The sequence below is a fragment of the Brienomyrus brachyistius genome, unplaced genomic scaffold, assembly GCF_023856365.1.
Source record: "Brienomyrus brachyistius isolate T26 unplaced genomic scaffold, BBRACH_0.4 scaffold56, whole genome shotgun sequence".
Lineage (NCBI taxonomy): Eukaryota > Metazoa > Chordata > Actinopteri > Osteoglossiformes > Mormyridae > Brienomyrus > Brienomyrus brachyistius.
Genome location: NW_026042331.1, coordinates 699,017 through 718,523, shown reverse-complemented (window position 1 = coordinate 718,523; position 19,507 = coordinate 699,017). Strand labels below are relative to the sequence as shown.

General features: G+C 42.7%; 1 protein-coding gene across 2 annotated transcripts in view; it reads right to left on the bottom strand.

Annotated features, from left to right (window-relative positions):
* Window positions 1–811: 811 nt before the first annotated feature.
* Window positions 812–19,507, bottom strand: part of LOC125724453 (rho guanine nucleotide exchange factor 2-like) — a 68,934-nt gene continuing 50,238 nt past the window's right edge. For both annotated transcript variants that reach the window (XM_049001145.1, XM_049001146.1), the window contains exons 8-22: window positions 19,074–19,324; window positions 18,533–18,658; window positions 16,031–16,148; window positions 13,837–14,085; window positions 13,668–13,744; window positions 13,389–13,561; window positions 13,227–13,294; window positions 12,785–12,964; window positions 12,419–12,520; window positions 12,213–12,262; window positions 11,799–11,840; window positions 11,358–11,408; window positions 10,728–10,880; window positions 5,492–5,624; window positions 812–2,859 (exon numbers count right to left, since the gene is read on the bottom strand). In XM_049001145.1, the coding sequence (XP_048857102.1) occupies window positions 2,777–2,859; window positions 5,492–5,624; window positions 10,728–10,880; window positions 11,358–11,408; window positions 11,799–11,840; window positions 12,213–12,262; window positions 12,419–12,520; window positions 12,785–12,964; window positions 13,227–13,294; window positions 13,389–13,561; window positions 13,668–13,744; window positions 13,837–14,085; window positions 16,031–16,148; window positions 18,533–18,658; window positions 19,074–19,324 (1,856 nt within the window). In that variant the 3' untranslated portion in view covers window positions 812–2,776. The remainder of the gene's footprint in view (window positions 2,860–5,491; window positions 5,625–10,727; window positions 10,881–11,357; window positions 11,409–11,798; window positions 11,841–12,212; window positions 12,263–12,418; window positions 12,521–12,784; window positions 12,965–13,226; window positions 13,295–13,388; window positions 13,562–13,667; window positions 13,745–13,836; window positions 14,086–16,030; window positions 16,149–18,532; window positions 18,659–19,073; window positions 19,325–19,507) is intronic.

Below are 19,507 nucleotides of genomic sequence, written 5' to 3'. Positions count from 1 at the left end.
ATTGCATGTAATGCCCAAAACACATCTCTGAATAAGTAAGAGAGTTAGGACAACCCTTTTGCTCCTTGCACTAGCACAAAGTCTGGTTTTTCTGGCATCAAAAGAGTGAAATGGATTTGGATACACCCATAAATGTTAGTTGTGTTATGCGCTTTACACCTTACGTTAGATTGTAAAACTAGAACCCCATATGTCAGTCAAATGTAACATTAATTGTATTAAATGACAAGAAATGACTCAGAAACCCTTGGTTCCATTACAAATCTGTATTTGGATCCTATATTCGTTTGTATGTTTCTGGTGCATATGCAAAAGATAATTTTACATTAAAATTACTACTAGTGCTATACTGTATATAAAATTCATTAAATCATGTTCTGATTCTAGGAAAAATCTGCCATGGGGGTTACAGCTAACCAAGAACTATTTTGTACACAGTACTGTCTGCAGTTTGTACTGTCTGAGTTATGCAGCTTTTTGTTTGTTTGTGTGCACTTTATCTGTACTGTGTGTCTTGTACTTTATGTGCACTGTGTGTACTGTCCTGACAATCTGTCTTTTTGTCTGTATGTGTGTACTTTAGGTTCCTTGCTAGTATGCAAATACTGTAAATTTCCCCTTGAAAACAATATATATCATATAATCCTTTTCTTCACTGTTTAACCATCACAAATGTTAAAATTCCCCAGCTGAAGAAAAAATATTTATAAATTCATGTAAAATTAAGATTAGTGGCTGGAAAAATGTTTTGCTGTAATGTACATATCCACAATAAAACTAGCCTGTAAAGACATAGAAGGACAGCATGACATCATTCTAAGAACAGTTTTATTACCAGCTACACAGGCTCCTGAGGGCCTGAGAAATGCATGACAAGTCCAGCTTGCTAAAACAAACCAACACTAGCAAACTAGAAAGCTGAACTAAAATGCTTCAATTCATACACAGAGGGACACTCTCAAAGTACAGCATTAGGGCACAAAAACAATTTTTTTTAGCCAGAAAACAGAACAGTTACAGTTTTCTTAGGTCAGCAAGACTGGTTTTGTTAAATTGAAATACACAGTGCGCACTGCAGGTATAAAACTGACAAATATTCAAAAACAGAAACTTACAAAAGTTGAACCCTTCTCACACTGACCAGTAGTGATTCTAGAGTCCTGGTGATCAGAGCAGTTCATACTCAATACTGGCTGATTGCTTAGCAATTGAATGTTCTTCTGCTCTTTGCATTAAAGCAAGTACAGCGGATATATTTACAAACATAGATACAAATCATCGCTTAAAAACAACCAGCTGAAAGAAACAGTCAAAGATATCCTGAATTGGCTGCTCATTACGACAGCAGATAGCAGGTTCCTCCTGTGCTACATAGACTTTTTCACAACCAGTGTTTCTGTTACATACACAATGACCTTGCAATCATTTCACTGTGAATTCTAACAGAAACACTAGCATTAACTCTACATTAGTTTCAATGTCTACCTAGACAGGCTGTTTAATAATTCAGACATTTAAGTCAAAGTCAGTAAATCCCACAATATTAAAGTGTCATGAGGTATGAAATACTCTGAATGAGCCAGATTATTAAAATAGTTTGATCTGTGTAGTGCTGGTGCTATCAGTGCTGGTACTGCACATTGTACTGTAAATAGTATAAAGTACAATTAAAAAAGCATTTTAAATGTAATGCTGCACTGTACTGGTGCTGTGAGGTCATGCATAAAATGCCCAGGTGCCATCAATCAAGTCTACCAGCTTTTACATTTAAATTTGTATACAAACATGCATGACGGCCAAACACAGAAAACTGATCTAAGTAGTGTAAAATTCTAAGTACAAGAATTTACTCAATTTTCAAAATAATGCTAATATATTTATACACAGATACACAGTTTACGTATAATATATAACAAATAACATAAATCCACTTATACAATACAAATGTTCTTATTGACTCTGAAGAAGTGATCAGAGCCCTTTAAAGTTAATCTTTGCTTAACCTCATACTCTGCACTGCTACCTGGTTTAGATCCCCAGTCTATATTGGGTGCTTTTTATTTTAGTTTACCGTTAAAAAAGTATGTCAAACTGTGGCAGCAGCTCTTTGAATTAGTAGTTCACTCTGCTTGTGTTTTTTTTCCTTATAATAACAAAAGTGATTTCATTAACCTTTTGCTTTTTTGATTTTGACTAATACTATTAGCAGAATGCATGTTGTGCATTTTACTGTCGTTAGTGCAGCTAATTAATTCTTTGTTAGCCATGTAAGGCCATAGAGGGACACAGATGCTTCCTTCATATTTTATTTCTAAAAAGACTCATGGCTTTTATTTTTTATCGACACCAAGGATCTTGTAGAATCGTAAATCAGTTCTTTTATCTTTCTCCATTATCTCCCTTCAAAAAGTAAAACAGTAAATAGTAGCCTTTTTCAAGAATGGACAGGAAAATGAAATTAAGAAGACGAGGACTAATACATTTTAAATGCATTAAATGCTGAAACATTGTTAGATAATATGCATCTTTTTAAAGAATGAGAAACAGACAGAAAGTGACGAAATGCAGACAAAGGCAAATGTCACATCATATAGCATGATCAATTATGACTTGTACCGTATGTCAAAAGCGCATAAATGGAGGCTGGTGATTACTGCACATGCAACATTTGAGGTACAGACTGAAATTTGGGTGAAGGCATTCAGGTCCAGTGGGTTTGGTACTGAGTTCCGGGTTCAGCTCCAGTTGCAGGTTCTGGATCCCGGCAGAGATGTGGTTATCTACAGGAGGGGCCTGTGTCGGCCTGGGGTTCCCGTACTTCTGGGCCACTCTCGCCTTCCTCTGGGATATCCTGTAGATCTGAAGAGTTCAATACAGAGCACAGCTACTTCATGGTGTCTGCAGAAATTTTTATCTGAAATTTAAGACTTTGTAAGCCCTTTTTAATACCACTTCAAGCAGAATTTAAGACCAAACTGTAAGGGGAAATATGCTTTACCAGATTCAATACCCATGCATTTACTACAGTGACTACATCCACTTTCATTGAAGTTTGTATTAAAAAAAGGTCAAACAACTGATATGTAATTAATAAATCAAACTTTACAAAGTAAAGCAAGTATGGGTGACTCAATTATGAGAAATCCTCCTACCAAGAAACTTCAGTCAAAACAGGAGAAAAACAGAGACTTAGATTAAGACATTTAAGTATCCCAATGTCTAACCTTATTAGCATACAAAGTGACAGATTTAACAGAATCATATATATTGGGATTTACACTTTCCTATGGGTTGCTGCTTCAAAGATAATGCTGTACAGCAGGGGTGCCCAACTCCAGTCCTAGAGGGTTGGAGCCCTGTGTAACTCAGCTCTTTCCCTGTTCCACAATAAATGATTCAGCTCAAAAGCTGGGTGGTAATTAGCACAAGGAGTTTAATCAGGTGTGTTAAATGAGGGGAAACCCAAAAATGTGCAGGACTCTGGCCCCCCAGGACTGGAGTTGGGCACCCCTGCTGTAGAATATGGAGTTATATTTATGTCACTCTTAAGAGTGAGCATGTTTATATTTTGAGTGGCAATAATTTATTTACACTGAGCAACAAAGAAAGTCTGGACCAAGGAGTATCACAGGTTTTCCATTACACATGGTAAAAAATGTACTCTGCAGACACTGACAGTAAATTGGAGTGGTTACTTGTCATGCCCGGCTCGTCCGCTCCTCGTGTGTGCCACGCCCCCTGATTACCCACGTGTGCTTCCCTGATCGTCTCCTGCTGTGTCCGCTTCCTTTGATTAGTCTTTGTGTATTTAAGTCCTGGTCTGACCTGTTCCCCTTGTCCGTCATTGTAGTTTGTTGTGGTAAATGTCTCCTGGTCCCTTTTCCCCAATAAACCCCGTAGTTTGCCCCGATTTCGCATGTCTCGCCTGCTTTTTGCACACCTGCCCGCACGATCACCGCTCTCCCCGCGACTGATCGTGACATTACTAACTGTAATGTAATTTAAGTGACAATGCATTACAGAGCCACTGAAGGGATCTGTGCAAAAACTTAAAATGCTCATACTTTTGTCTGCACGCTTAATAATTTCTTGTACGCACCTGATAATTTCGCGTGGCCAGGACACTTTAGTAATCACTTCTGGAACCCAGTGGAACTAAACCTAATATTTTTATTAAGAATTGCAATGTGTCCATTCACTACCAATGACTGTAAGTGAGTGACAGCTATTCAGTTTTAAAGTCATTAGTCCATTAATTAATTCTACTCTTCGTACTTTGAATGGATGCAGTACAATGTACATTACTTATCAGATTATGCATTTTTATACATCCATCCATTTTCCAAACTGCTTATCCTACTGGGTCGCGGGGGGTCCGGAGCCTATCCCGGAAGCAATGGGCATGAGGCAGGGAACAACCCAGGATGGGGGTCCAGCCCATCGCAGGGCACACTCACACACCATTCTCTCTCACATGCACACCTACGGGCAATTTAGCAAGTCCAATTAGCCTCAGCATGTTTTTGGACTATGGGGGGAAACCAGAGTACCCGGAGGAAACCCCATGACGACATGGGGAGAACATGCAAACTCCACACACGTGACCCAGGCGGAGACTCGAACCTGGGACGAGAGGTGTGAGGCAACAGTGATAACCACTGCACCACCATGCCGCCCCCTCCATTTTCTGAAACAGGTTGTTATACACGGTTGTGGGGGATCTGGAGCCGGGCCCGGAGGAAACCCCACGACGACACAGAGGTGTGAAGCAACAGCGCTAACCACTGCACCACCGTGCCGCCCCATTTTTATACATTTATATATAATTTAGAAACTGCACTGTGACTAATCATCATCAGCGATTGTAGGCCTCTAAGACAGCAAGGCCTACTGAGTGTGAAGTGCAACTGTAAACACTGACATAGTAATTAAAATTCGCCCATAACGAAATGTGGAAATCTGTTGCTTGATTCTGTTCATACAACAGCCAGAAAACTATATGTAAAGCTAACTTTACCGTGGTATCGGAGTTATAAGGTTTAATGCCGAATCCGCTTTTGGCAATAGACTAAGAGCCTGAATATGTATTGTGGGGTGTGCAGATTGATACAGAGATATTGATTCTTTTGACGTGAATGTTTAATTTTGAGAAAGTAATGTAATGTGAAAATAATATTTTTTACCTAGGGTAAATAATATAGTTTATACTAGGGTAATGGAACGGTTGATCCAACAGCATAACCTCCCCCGTCTTCTCAGTACTGGGGGCACAGGGACATATCCATTACGTGACTAAGTGAAATCCGTCCTCTCACATTATCCTAAATGATCTCATACTATATCATAATGCATTTCTAATGAAATCGTTTGCTAAAAGTTCATTCATATTTTTGAAAGCAAAATCTTGGAAAATATTGGGTGGGACAAACAACATTGTTCTGAATATAGAGTTAAATGTATCTATAGGGTGAAATGTTTTTGCTGCACTAACCCCTTGGGCTGCCAGGCTGGGTGGGGGCATTGCCATCTCCTTTTTCCAATGGCTCTGCTGCCACACCGGGGCCTTCTTGTGATGGACAAACAGGTAGGAGCTTAATGTTGCTTCCTTGGCCATGCGGAGGGACCTGTATAAGAAGCGACAGGGAAAAAAACTCTGAATCTCTGCTAACATGGCTGATCCTGAAAAACCTGAGTTGATCTTTACACATGATTTGGCTGATCCTGAGTGACACCTTAGTTAATCTTTATATATGACTGGACATATCCTAAAGCATGTCAAAGTTGATCTAGACACTAACCTGGACTGATCCCGAAACCAACCTGGAGGGTATTTTTCGTACATGGATTACTCATTTAGCCGGATGTAATTGTTGACGATTTGGCATGATCCTAGATCTATTGGTTTTTCGAAACTCTTGTTGGATGTGTTGTCATAGCGGCACATCCAAATCCTCAAACCTGCTTGGAGCAGGTTTGTTCTGTGTAAACAAGGATTAGCTTGCACATGTAATCAGTGTCATGGAGTCATGGCCTCGCCATTCATTTTTTTTCCTTTTGTCCTGTCCGGCAGCAAGCAAAATCATGGTCTGAATGCACTGCTGTGCCAAACATGCTTGCTTTACCATGAGGGGCTCTATAAGCTCTGTATAGGCCCCTCATGTTGATCGATTTATTTTTATTTTATTTATTTCATTTTTAGCACATGTAAAATATTGCAGTGGCTGAGCTGGCCAAAGAGGAGGGACAGATTAGGAGGGGGAAAAAGAAATAAAAGAAAAGAACAAAAAAAGAGTAAGTGAGAAACATAAGTCAGGAGTGATATGAGTAGTGTAGAAAACACAATTTCCAATTGCTGCATCTGTAAAGGAAAGGGAAGGAGAAAGAAAGGCAAAAGATCAACAGCATCTGAAAGAAGCGCAGAAATTGATAAATTCAGGAACACAAACAAAAATAAAGAGTGAAGAAAGTAACACAACTATACAAGCATATAAAATCTTTTTGTGTGCTTGGAGGGGTACGTGCAAGTAATATGTACATGCGTGCTCAATTGTGTAGGCGACATGCAGGATTGTGTACGCGGGTGTGTTGTGTGCATGCGTTTTGTGAGTGTGTTTTGTGCGTGCGTTGTGTGCGTGCGTTGTGTGCGTGTGTTTTGTGCGTGCGTTGTGAGAGAACCAGAGGCAACCAGCAGCAAACCCCACGAGGATGTGGCCACTCTCGCACGAGCCAAGGCCAGGGCCCCTAGGACCCCAGATGACCGCGGGCCGAACATCCCCCAGTAGAGAGTCCCACCCACGCCGGAGAGGCCCAAGCCCCCCAGGCCACCACCCCAAGGTAAGGGGCCAGCAACCATGCCCAGGAGACCAACTGCACCCAGGACGGAGCAGCAAGCCCCGGACCCAGGCCCCCACCATCCACACAGACACACCGCAAACGCACCCCTGCACATGTGAGAGGTAGAGTGTTGGATGCGTGTGGAGATGTATGTGACTGTATGTAGTGAAGGGGTGAGTATTACTGTTGAGAAACTAAGATGAGTTTAAAATTGACGGGGGAAGTGTAGAGGAGCGCTGCTTGTGAACAGCTCTCCTCCACATCACCCCCCCATCAAGACCCTCAATGTATATCAATGTATAAAATTGGGGGGCGGCAGCAGCACAGAGGCAAGTGATATCACCAGCCTCTGAGTAGTGCCCCCACCCCCCCAAGGCCCTGTGTGTATACTGGTATGTGATGACTAAAGTGCAATTAAAACAGGGGGAGGCAGAAGGCCGTGCAGCACAGTGAATAAGGCCATATAAATGGCCCTCCCCACTGTAGCATGCACTGCATATGCCAACCCGAGGTCCTACATGTGTGCGTGGCATGTTGTTGAATGTGGGGGGCGAGGGGCTGGAGGGGGGAGAGGGGCAGATTACTCACCCCCTGGCAAAAGAGAGACAACACCCCAGGGCACTGCCAGCGCCAAAACTCACCCCCCCCCATCCCCGAATGGCAGCCCGCACTCAAACAGTCACTCACTCGACAACAAATTTGTGGCAGACTAGCCTAGGCCTGAGACACACCACCCCCAACACTACGCAGGGATGCCCAGACATGGCCCGACCCCCCAGCAGCACCCCGGGGGGAGCACAGGCCACCCTGGCGCAGGGAGGCACCCACCAAGGAAATGGCCAGACTCCCGCACTGAAGAGGCCAACCACCCAGTCCAGGGCCGGCTCCTGCCGACCACCAGCACTCCAAACCCAACGCCCCATGACCACCAGGCAGCACCCGCCCAAGCTCCCCCCCTACCAGCACCAGCCAGGGCAGACACCCAGACATTACAAGACAGCAGCCACAGCCCCCCAGCCTCCCAGCCCCAAGAAGCCACTAGACGTCCATAGCTCGAGGGCCCAACCCCAACCCCGCTACCCGCCATATCTAATTCACTAGCATCACCTAAAATGCACAATGTGGGTGAGGTTGGGATATGACAATTAAACCATATTGATAGATCTTCACATATCCTCTGCCAGAACTTCTGCACCAGTGTGCAGGACCATATTGCATGCATGTAGTTCTCCACAAAGTTACTTGAGTCATTGGTTTGAGTATATAAGGCCCATTTGGAACATCCTTTGTCCTGTGTAGTGTATTCTATGGAGAGTTTTGTATTGTACAAGTTGTAAGTTGGGATTTTTACTCATTTTGAAAGTGTTTAAACATATTTGATTCCAAAAGTTTTGCTCTGGATCAATGGATAGATCTTGCTCCCATTTTGAGGTTGGGAGGGAAATTGAGTCATCTACTTTTGACAATAACTTATACAATTTTGATTATAATTTGGGGCAAGAGAGATTTCAAAAGTACCCATGGAGGTATTTCTAAATTAAGCTAATTCGGATTGAACCTCGCCTGAATAATGGATTAAATAGTTTATAGGGGATAAGTGCAGACCTAGTTATTTTTAAACTTTCCCACCAGGCTGTCAATGACGTGTTAATACTAAGGCTTTTAAAACAGTTATAACGCTTAATGCTAGGGCTTATAAAGGGTAGATCAGAGATTTGTACTTCTGCCCTGATTGCTTGTTCTAAGTCTAGCCATGGACTGTCTACTGAGCTTGATTTAATCCAATTTGATAAATACTGCAATCTGTTGCCTAAGAAGTAGTGATAGAAATTTTGTAGTTCTAGACCACCATTACCTTAGCTTTTTGTAGGGTTTTTAAGCTTATTCGCGATGGTTTGTTCTTCCATAAAAATTATGAGATGCTTGAGTCTAGTGATTTAAACCAAGCAATAGAGGGTTTATTAGGGATCAGTGAGAACAAGTAATTGATTTTAGGCAGGACCATCATTTTAATGGTGGCAATTCTACCCATGAGTGATATAGGTAGAGATTTCCATCGCATGAGATCATCTTCTACTTTTTTTAATACTGGAATGTGATTCATCTGTACCTAGTCTGAGAGCCTGGTGGAAAAATTTATGCCTAAATATCTAAGGTTACCCGACTGCAACGGAGTAGCAGTTGTGTTTTGGAAATTACAGTTCAAAGGCAAAACTGTTGATTTGTTCCAGTTGACGGAACAGTCTGATATAGATGAGAACTTATCTATAAGTGATATTGTCCTAAGAAGAGAGGTTGGTGAGTTCATAAGAAGGAGTAATTTGTCATTTGCATAAAGGCTTATCTTATGGTTTATTTTTCCTGTTTGAATTCCTTTAATATCTACATTTTGTCTAATCGCCGCTGCTAGTGGCTCAATGAAGATAACAAAAAGCGAGGGAGAGAGCGGGCAGCCCTGCCTGGTGCCCCTCTGCAAACGGAAGCTTTGAGAAATTAGTTAATTTGTCCTAACACGTGCATTTGGAGAGCTGTATAGTGTTTTAATCCAGCTTATGAAGGATGAACCAAATCCAAATTTATGTAGAACTGCAAATAGAAATTTCCAATTTACTTTGTCAAATGCTTTCTCTGCATCTAGAGATATAATATAAATAATTTGTTAATGGAGCAGTAGTCTATAACATTCAATAGTCTACGCGTATTATTGGCTGAGCGTCTACCCTTGACAAAACCTGTTTGGTCAGGATGTATAAGCCATTCATGTATGAGTGACCAATTGTAATCAGTACACAAATAATAAGATGGGCATTTCACATTGAGACAGCAAGATCCTGTATTGTTGCCTGATGATATTCTGAAAGATAACACTTCAGCCGAGATGGAATATTATATCCATCAATCCATCCATCCATCCATTGGGGGGGGGGGGGGGGGGGTTGGGGAGAATATTATATCCTAAATTTATTAGCTCCATATAGTAGAAGTTCAACTAGGTGAAGTCGGGCTCTCACAGCCACACGGACACTGTGCATTGCCTTAAAATATTTTACAAGTGGCACTTTTTTGTATACTGTAGGCGATGCAGAAAATGTATCAAAGAGTATAGTTTGCCAGGCAATTCACAACTGTTTTTCCCAGACTCCTGCGAGTGCAGGCAATTAAAGAGGCGTTTTACGCCGTTGCAGGTAATGCATACTCAATAAAATTCCAGTTCTATAAAGAATTTAAAAATCACACTAATATTCTCATTACCCAGAACTCTCAAAGGATTTGTCTGCCTTCTTCTTATTAGCTTCAAAAGGAATGGTTTATAAATATTACAGATTTCCTACATTTCATATACATAAAGTTAACAAACACACACACACACACACACACACACACACACACACACACACATATATATAAATTGAATGAAATGTTGTGTTTGTACTTCAATTTAACTTGTAATGCTTGTATTTCATTGGTAATTATGACCAAAAAAATAATAATGAAACATTGGAAACGTAATACTACATTCAAGTGATAAATACAATAACCCTAACCCTAACTATTCTTTGACATTTTGTGGAAGCCAGGATCAGGTTTTCTAGACTCTATATATATGGGCTTTTCAAGCAGAATGGGCACGCGCAATCATCTCAGATGAATGGATCCAGCTAGACTAATCTACTACACAGCTGCATTTGAAAAACTGACTTATCCCAGATGAGTTTCACCGGCATTAACTCATCCAAGATGAGGCATCTGATCTCGGATGATTTAAGCGACGTACAGAAAATACCCCCCCTGAGCTGAAACTGTGCCTTTGGCCCAAACATGTCCTGCTTCAGTTTAGCATCTTAGTACCTCCTTGGTCCTCTTCAGTTCAGTCTCATAGTGCTGGTTCTCACCTGAACTGCTTGTGAGACGCCGTGCTGCTGCTGCACTGGCTGCAGTTGGGTCAGTCCCTTGTCTGTGCTTGTGCTTGGAGCCAGGACAAGTGGAGAGACTGTGCCCTCCTGAAGGCAAAGTTCCACCACGGAGTCCTGGCGTATCACTGCTCCCTGAAACAGAAGCAAAGAATTGGGTAGGCCACATGGTTAGTGCCTACAAGGGCAGAATTTCTCAGGTGAATTTGCACCTCTAAAATATCCATGACATGTGAATGTGTGCCAAACAATGGATTCATATCCATGCAACGTGCCTGGTGCTGCTGACCCACTATGATCAGGTGAGTGGATGCATCTACATTTTGTAAGTAAAAAGGCAGGACGACAGGTCATAGGATCTGTTAGAAGAGAGATCAGCTCTTGAAACTCCATTATTCCCCATTACTACTGCAGAAACCACTTAAAGCAGCACAAGGAAAGTGACTCAGCTTGGAAATACGCTATTTATATATTTTTTTAAATCTTTGGGAGATTTCCTGGGAGGTTATTTTCACTTGTGATGACCAACCCTTGTGACGACCATTACTCATATTTAGGAAATTTATTTACTGTCATGTAAATTCAACTCATTTGAGTAGAGCAGTAACTGACCTGTAGAGCATGCAGCTGGGCACTGAGGTTCACCAGTCTACGACACACCTCCTAAAGGAAAACAGCATCACACAGCATAACACAGTAAGAGCACAGTCTTAAAGTCTACACTAGTGGCCAAAATTATGAAAATACCTAGCATTTTTGGCATTACGCTTTAAAAATTACAACATGAATATTGGCCTTAATGTTTATAAGCAAAGAATGTTAACAAATATCATACACTGGATGATTAAATAAGTAACTAGAGTAATTGGAACAAAGTTCTGCAATCTCTATATATTGAAAGTGTTTCCACAATTTTGGCCACTAGTGTGTACTGTACCTATCAACTTTTTATGGCAGCACAACTATGGCAACTCCTACTGTAAGTTTTACCTACCAATGAAAACAAGGTGTATCTACAGTAACTGTGATCAATGCCATTCAGGCTAAACAAACCTCTTTCAAGGCCCTGTCCTCTAGCTGATTCCCATTTCTGTCCTGTGGAGATAAATACAAAACAATATTACGACATGTAAAGACTCCCCATTCATTTCTGTGGAAAAAACCCTACCCAGCCCTAACCTTCACCAAAAGTAACAACACAGACTTTTTAAGTTTTTTGATTACAGTCACTGAATTTTATAAAATACAGTTTCCACTTGGGGGGACCAAAGAAGAGGTCCCCAAAACGCTAAAAAGGTTTTAGTCACATTTTCTGGTCCCCACATTGGAATATATACATAACCCACACACACACACACACACATACACATACACCCACATGCAGACACGCACGCATACACATAAACAAAGTGGCCTGTAGAACATAAGCTGGAAATCAGAATCACTAATGATACAGCTCAGCCTCACCTTATGCGATGGGCTGTCAAGTGTTCCATTAATGGACAACATCTGTCCATCTGTCAATGAGAAAAGGGGGGAACTGGTAATTATGAAGCATATTAATAACAGCTATGGATAATGAATTAGTTGTAGAAAAAAAAAGTAAAAAAAATGGGGTAGTGGGGTGGGGCCTTACATTAATGCAGCTGTTAAACAAAGCAACTGACACTCACTGATCACTAGTTGCCCCTTGTGGTTCAGGTCACTGTTGGGACAACAAGGTGGCTGGACACCATCAGCAATGGAGCCCATCAGTAGTTCACTCAAGTTGTCCACTGAGTGCCCGAGAGAAAGAGAGAGGGACAGTGAGAGAGAGAGAGCTTCAACATTACTATCCATAGGTTTTTACAGCATTTTGGATTAAATCTTCTCTATAGGGATCATTTCTGTGTGCTCAATATAAAAAGCAGAAATGGGTTAATACATTGCAATCACTGACTACTGATTTATGAGATAATCTTCTGTTTGTGTCCAGATTTATTTAGAGTAAGTAGTACTCCATCTGTCCCCAGGTTGTCCAAGCCCTCTGACTCACGCACCCTCTGCAATGGCCTCCATCAAAAGCTTCTCCCCACATGGGGCCTGGGGACTGTCTGCTCTGAAGAGATTTTGGGAACTGGAAGGCAGGGTGACCCCTGTCACCTCTGCCAGCTCTGAGAACAGGGTCACCCTCTCCTGCAGAAGCTCTAGCAGCTCCCGGTCTTTCTGCTGGATATCAGCTGTGGGACAGAGAGAGATTGTGGTTAACCTACAGAGAAAGTGAGGAGAAACTACAGAGAGATTCATATGGAATAGTATTAGGGCCTGCACAAGGCAGAAGCAAACTAAGTGGTTGCTTGGGGCTCAGTGGCCACCAGGGCATCTGAGCAGCTTGTCAGAATGGAAAGGAAGATGACGAATAACAATTTGGTTAATCAAATTTTGTTTAAGGCCCAGGAACGGACTGAGCCGGCCCTGAACAGCAGACATGGAGTCTGAGACCTCGGAGTCTTCGTAGTCGGGCCTTGTTCTCTGTCTCAATCAGTGGGAAAACCTCCCTGGATGGGCAGCTGCAGTGCAAAGAGAGAGACAGAGTCAAATGCACAGCTCACACTGTGAGTGACAGGGCCGTGTGAACAGGTGTGAAGGAATCACATCAGCCACCTGCTAACAGCCTGCTGAATGAGCCTCATCCAAGTGTTCCGGTCGTCCCGGGAAGATGCATGCAGCTCATACATCTCTGGCGGGGCGGCATCACTGATGAGGAACATGCCACGTTCCTGGTTGGCGATGTCCCTCACAATAAGGTTCCTCAGGGCCAGGATGGGTGGCTTGTCCTGGGGGGGGGGGGGGGGGGGGCAGAAACCAAGAGGGCTTATTCAGCTGGAACTGTAGGATATGGCCAGCCAGCAGGAGAGGTTGTGCTCATCAGGTCATACTGACCAGGGAGGGGAAAATGAACTTCTGGTCTTTTTCCTGCAGGAATACCAGGATATCTGTCATCAGTAAGACCTGGACATCTGCGAGCAGAGATAGGTAGGGCAGCGTCAATGATGCACACACTGCACACGTACACCCCTCATGCCCAGCTTACACTCTGCCCCCTCCCCACCTTTCAGACGGGATCCTCCGGTTTTCCACAGCAGCGTTCCCTCGTGTATGAGCTGCCGCCTCATCAGCTCGGCCACGCGGAACAACCCTCCACCCCGCACCTGGGCCTCCGCCCGCGGGTCCATCCGGGCCTGGATCTCCTGCAGCCGCTGGCTGTGCTCCAGCTCCAGCACCTGCTGGTCCACAGAAGTCAGCAACTCCCGGATCAGCGTTAGCGCTTGGTTGAGAGCAGAGGCCTCCTGCTGGCTACCTATGGGCATGGGATGGGGGAGTAGACCAGGTTACTTTCCATCATCCGACTTCTGCACAAGTAGAGTGCAATCTGCTGTTCAAATAAACTTGGGGTGTCACACTCTATCTAGGTAATGGGCCATGTTGCACCCAGTCCAATCCTGAAGGCTGAACCCAAAAAATCCATGTGTAGGAGGCTAATGTCACATTCATGCAAGAAATGAGATAGCATGGTACATTCTGAGTAGCCCAAGAAGATGCCAGGCACCTACATCTTTAAATGTTTAAAGGTTCCTTTAAATCAGAGCTAGATAAGATTTTAACGACTCTGAGCTATTAGTTTAGTTCTCCCCAAGCGAGCTTGATGGGCCGAATGGCCTCCTCTCGTTTGTATAGTTCTTATGTTCTTATCTGACATCCAGTGCAGCTTAAGCAGTTATTTACCAAGTGATGATGAATATAGGAAAAACACAAAATACAGGCAGGGTCTAAATTCATGTCTGAAGCTGCATTTCTCCTCAGACATGGGGCAGTTTTCGCCATAAAGTTTTGAGCAGGCAGGTCATCCCAAAGTACAGTACAAAGTACAGTAATTGCTTTGGAAATTAGGCAGATGGTTTTCATCGTTGCATCATTGCTCTTACAGTATAGCTCCAAACAGAAATTAACTGCTGTCTCTTTAGTTTCATCAGCAATTCATTCATTTTGAGTGTTCTCAGTTGTCCTTGCAAACCGTTGGATTCTTCACCATGGTGAGGAACAATTGTCACCACACTGCTCAAAAAATTAAAGGAACACTTTGGAAACACATCAGATCTCAATGGGAAAGAAAATAATGCTGGATATCTATACTGATATGAACTAGGTAATGTGTTAGGATCAAAAGGATGCCACACATCATTTGATGAAAAGGAAAATTATCAACCTACAGAGGGCTGAATTCAAAGACACCAAGAAAATCAAAATGAAGAAAATGATGCGACAGCCTAGTCCATTTTGGCGAAATTTCATTGCAGCAACTCAAAATCATACCCAGTAGGTTGTATGCCCCCCAAGTGCTTGTATGAAGCCTGACAATGTTCACGTCTGTCACATTTCCTTAGGGTGAACCTGCACTCATCTGTGAAAAGCACAGGGTGCCAGTGGCAGACCTGCAAATTCTGGAATTCTATGGCAAATGCCAATCGAGCTCCATGGTGCCAGGCAGTGAGCACAGGGCCCACTAGAGGATGTCGAGCCCTCAGGCCACCCTCATGAAGTCTGTTTCTGATTGTTTGGTCAGAGACATTCACATCAGTGGCTTGCTGGAGGTTATTTTGTAGGGCTCTAGCTGTGCTCATCCTGTTCTTCCTTGCATTAAGGAGCAGATGCTGGTCCTGCTGATGGGTTAAGGACCTTCTACGGCCCAGTCCAGCTCTCCTGGAGGAGTTGGACTACCTGAGCAACCACTGTTGAGTCCAGGTATCACCTCATACTACCAGTAGATACACTGACCGTATCCAAATGCAAAACAAAAAATAGTCAGAAAAGATGAGGAGAGAAGTAGCCTCCACCTGTTAAACTATTCCTGTTTTGGGGGTCGTCTCATTGTTGCCCCTCTAATTCACCTGTTGATAATTTCATTAACACCAAAGCAGCTTAAACTGATTAACAACCCCCTCTGCTACTTAACTGACCTGATCAATATCTCAGAAGTTTAACTGACTTGATGCTACACTCTGATTAAATAGTGTTCCTTTCTTTTTTTGAGCAGTGTATTTTATTCCCATTAGCACTGTAGTGCGCCCCCAAGTGGAAAAACTGAGAACAAATAAAATATTAACAGCATTTTTCAAATCAGCATTGTCCATATTTTAAAATCATCTTTCAGGTTGGATCAGAATCTTAATTGGGTTGAATATCTAACACCGTAATCACAAGCCTAGATATGGACTGCATAGTGCCATGGTTACAAGGAGCCTCACCACTGCTGTTATCTAAGATGCGCTGGACCAGGACAGGATACTTGGTAATGCGTTGGGTGACCAGCAGAATGCACTCCTGCACACCATGGCGACGTAGCAGCTGGCCCCGACTCACCCTCTGCCGAAGTGGATGGAAATCATGCTTAAAGTCAGAACGAACAGCAATAGCATATAGCAAAGCATGTCAGAGTATACACCAGTGGTGGGGAGCCTGTTGTGTGGAGGGCTGGTGTGGATGTAGACTGATTGAGAGGCCATATTATTCATATTATTTTAACAGATTTTTTTTTTCATTTCATTGCATTTCATGTTTGACCTTGGCAATATGGGTACACTTTTATTTTAATTATTTTGGAATTAATTGGAATGCTGAGATGTGATTTTTATAGGCTTTATATATTTATTACATGACATGAGTAATGAGAGTGCAGAATTTGGTCTGACAGAACGATCTTTTGGGAATCTGTTCCCACACGTCGGACATTCTTTGAGACAACCCTTAACTAAATGAGACAGTTAACCTGGTCCGGAGCAGACCTGTTCACTCGCCTAAGTTACCATGGTAGCTCAGCTGGGATTCATTTAAAACACGTTGATGGAACGGAACTCCCACTTAAATGAGCCAGACTTTCCCTTAATCCAGCTTCATGGAATAACCCTAGGGGTACTTAATAAGTGGACAGTGAGTGTTTTTCACAAAACTAATTATAATAGTAATAATAATATACAGTACACTGCAAACATCTTGGGTAGTCAAAGAAAATAATGTATAAATGATCATCATGTTGGTGTAAAACTACAGGCATGATTTGTCTATAAAAGTGTGTCAGCTTAGCATTTCTCCTACAGTCACCCCAGTATTTGCAGTAACCAACCAATAAATCAATGCATTTTGTGACTCCACCACTATCCAGGCATGAGAACAAATCCTAGAACAAAAATAGGAAAGTCTGCCGAAAGCAGACGAGTCGAGAGCGAAGCCCGAGTGGGGGTTGCTTGAAGGGGGTGTCCCCCCTCGAGTTCGAAAATTTTTTAAAATTCCCTGTCTATTTGAAGTGATTTTAAGTATATTTCAATGATGAAATTGGCACAGATTACACATTCCTCAGCTTCAGTTCATAATCTATCACTGATGGAGAACAAAGAACAGTCACAATACGAGAAGATCAACCATACAGATCAAAGAACTCCTCCAGATCAATAACTTTCTCATTTTACAGACTCACTAGATGCACTTGAATGTATATGCAAGGGGAACTGGCTTGGTAGTACCATCAATGTTGTAAATATGTATAAGAGCAAAAATGAAAGGTCATCATCAAGAACAGTCCCTATCATATCCAGGGTCTCTTGAAAGTTACTGGAATTCAAAAACACAAAAACATCCATCTGAATTTATTCTTCACAGACTTCTCCAATTCATTGACGGGTGTATGAACAGGTAGAAACCACCACATATTTAACTAGAAGTTAAATCACAATAACAGATGATCGCGACTGCATGCATGACAATGCAAGTTAACACACGGATTCACTACGTGACCCGTTTGGACCGATCATGTCGATTGGTTAGTGCCGAAGTGCTCATCCAATCATAGTTGACGTAAGAAAAACTAATATTATGGAATGCAGTCCCACGGTGCCATGCGTGCAGACGATATGTTACGTGGTTCTCTTCAGTGCCTAATAAGGTCATGCTACTATCGTGCTGATTGAGAACTCCATTTCGGCGGGAATGTATTCGACGTAATCACGCATAAATTATGAGTGTTCGTGATGCGACTTCGGCATGTAATCGCCGTTGGGTCGCCTATTACAAGGCGTCTGTTGGACTTCATAGCTTGATCTGGCAATCAAAAACGGGGCTAGGGAGATTGGCCCCACCCCCATCCTACCCCCTATTATTTTTATTGCAGATTTGCATGAATCTCAGGACCCAACTTTTTGGCAATAAAAAAATCGGATTTCCGTCAAAAGTCGGAAATTTCTCATGCCTGACTATCCCACCTTGTTTGACTAATCAATACCACTTTCAGTTGTTTAACTAATTAAGTTAATTCATTAATTGAGTTAGTGGTAAAATTGAATAAATACATGGAATGGCTGGGGTTGGGAACTGAAGCGATCTTCTACTAGCCATCTACCAAGATATCGGTTACTTTTCGGAGAACAGAAGTAGTTCTTGGTAGTTTTTTTTTTGTTACTCTTAATTTCCATATGTTCCAAGGCAAGGCAAGGCTAGTTTATTTATATAGCACAATTCAATGCAATTCAAAGTGCTTCACAAAGGCAGAACGCATTTAAATAAAAGGTATTAAAATCACATTTAAAAGACATAATAATAATAATAATAATAAAATGTTAGTTTTTTTGAGCAAACATACACTTACTATCCAGATAAATAGCTTTAAACATTTTATTTGTTAAGACTTTTACACAGTAGTGTACATGAATATATAATACTTTTTTTGCACTCACATAACCCCCCACACACTCCCTCACCCGTATGAAGTGCTGAAACTTCTTGTCCCTCGCCAGCAGCTCCTTGTACAGCTTGGCAGCCTTCAGGTGCCGGCTGCAGAATTCAGCATAGGCCTTCCTCATCTCATCTGCAAATGGGCCCGAAAACTGGGCCAACAGAACATGTGGGTTTAAGTGAGTCCAACACGGTATTGAGCAGGAACTCTCACACACTTTCCAGGCTCCTCGGCGGACCATGTCTTTCCCTCTCTGACAAACTTGTGTTGCCGCCCAGAATTATAAACAATTATTAGTTGTTTCTTTAAAGCAGGGGGCAACAACTCCGGTCCTGGAGAGGTACTATCCAATAGGTTTTCTGTCCCACTTGGCTTCTGATGAGCCACACCTGTTCCTAGTATTTATCTGAGAACAGGTGTGGCTCATCAGAAGCCAGGTAGAAACCTACTGGACGATAACTCTCCAGGACCGGAGCTGGAGACCCCTGCTTTAAAGGATGCCTTCATTTTACAGCTACATTTCTTTCCCAGCATGCATTTCCCTCCTTCCCACAGGCCAATGTTACCTGCTCCACAAGCAGGTCCCCTAGCTGTTGGATGATGAAGTTGCTAGTGCTGCCAGGCGCCAGGCTCTGGCTGCGGCGTTGCAGCAGCTGACCGAGAAAGCGTGTGTGCAGGCCCAGCAGCCGGTCCAGGCAGGGGAAGATGGCATGCACTACCCCCGGCTCCAGCTGCATCTCCTCCAACATGCCACGCCGGAACACACCCTCCATGATACGCAGTGTGCGCACGTGGTGCAGCTCTGTCTGGATCAGCTCTGAGGGAGAAAGAGTGTGTGGGACATTACATTTACATTACATTTATTCATTTAGAATATGCTTTTACCCAAAGTGATATACATTTGAGGGGGCGGCATGGTGGTGCAGTGGTTAGCACTGTTGCCTCACACCTCTGGGACCCGGGTTCGAGTCTCCGCCTGGGTCATCGTGGGGTTTCCTTC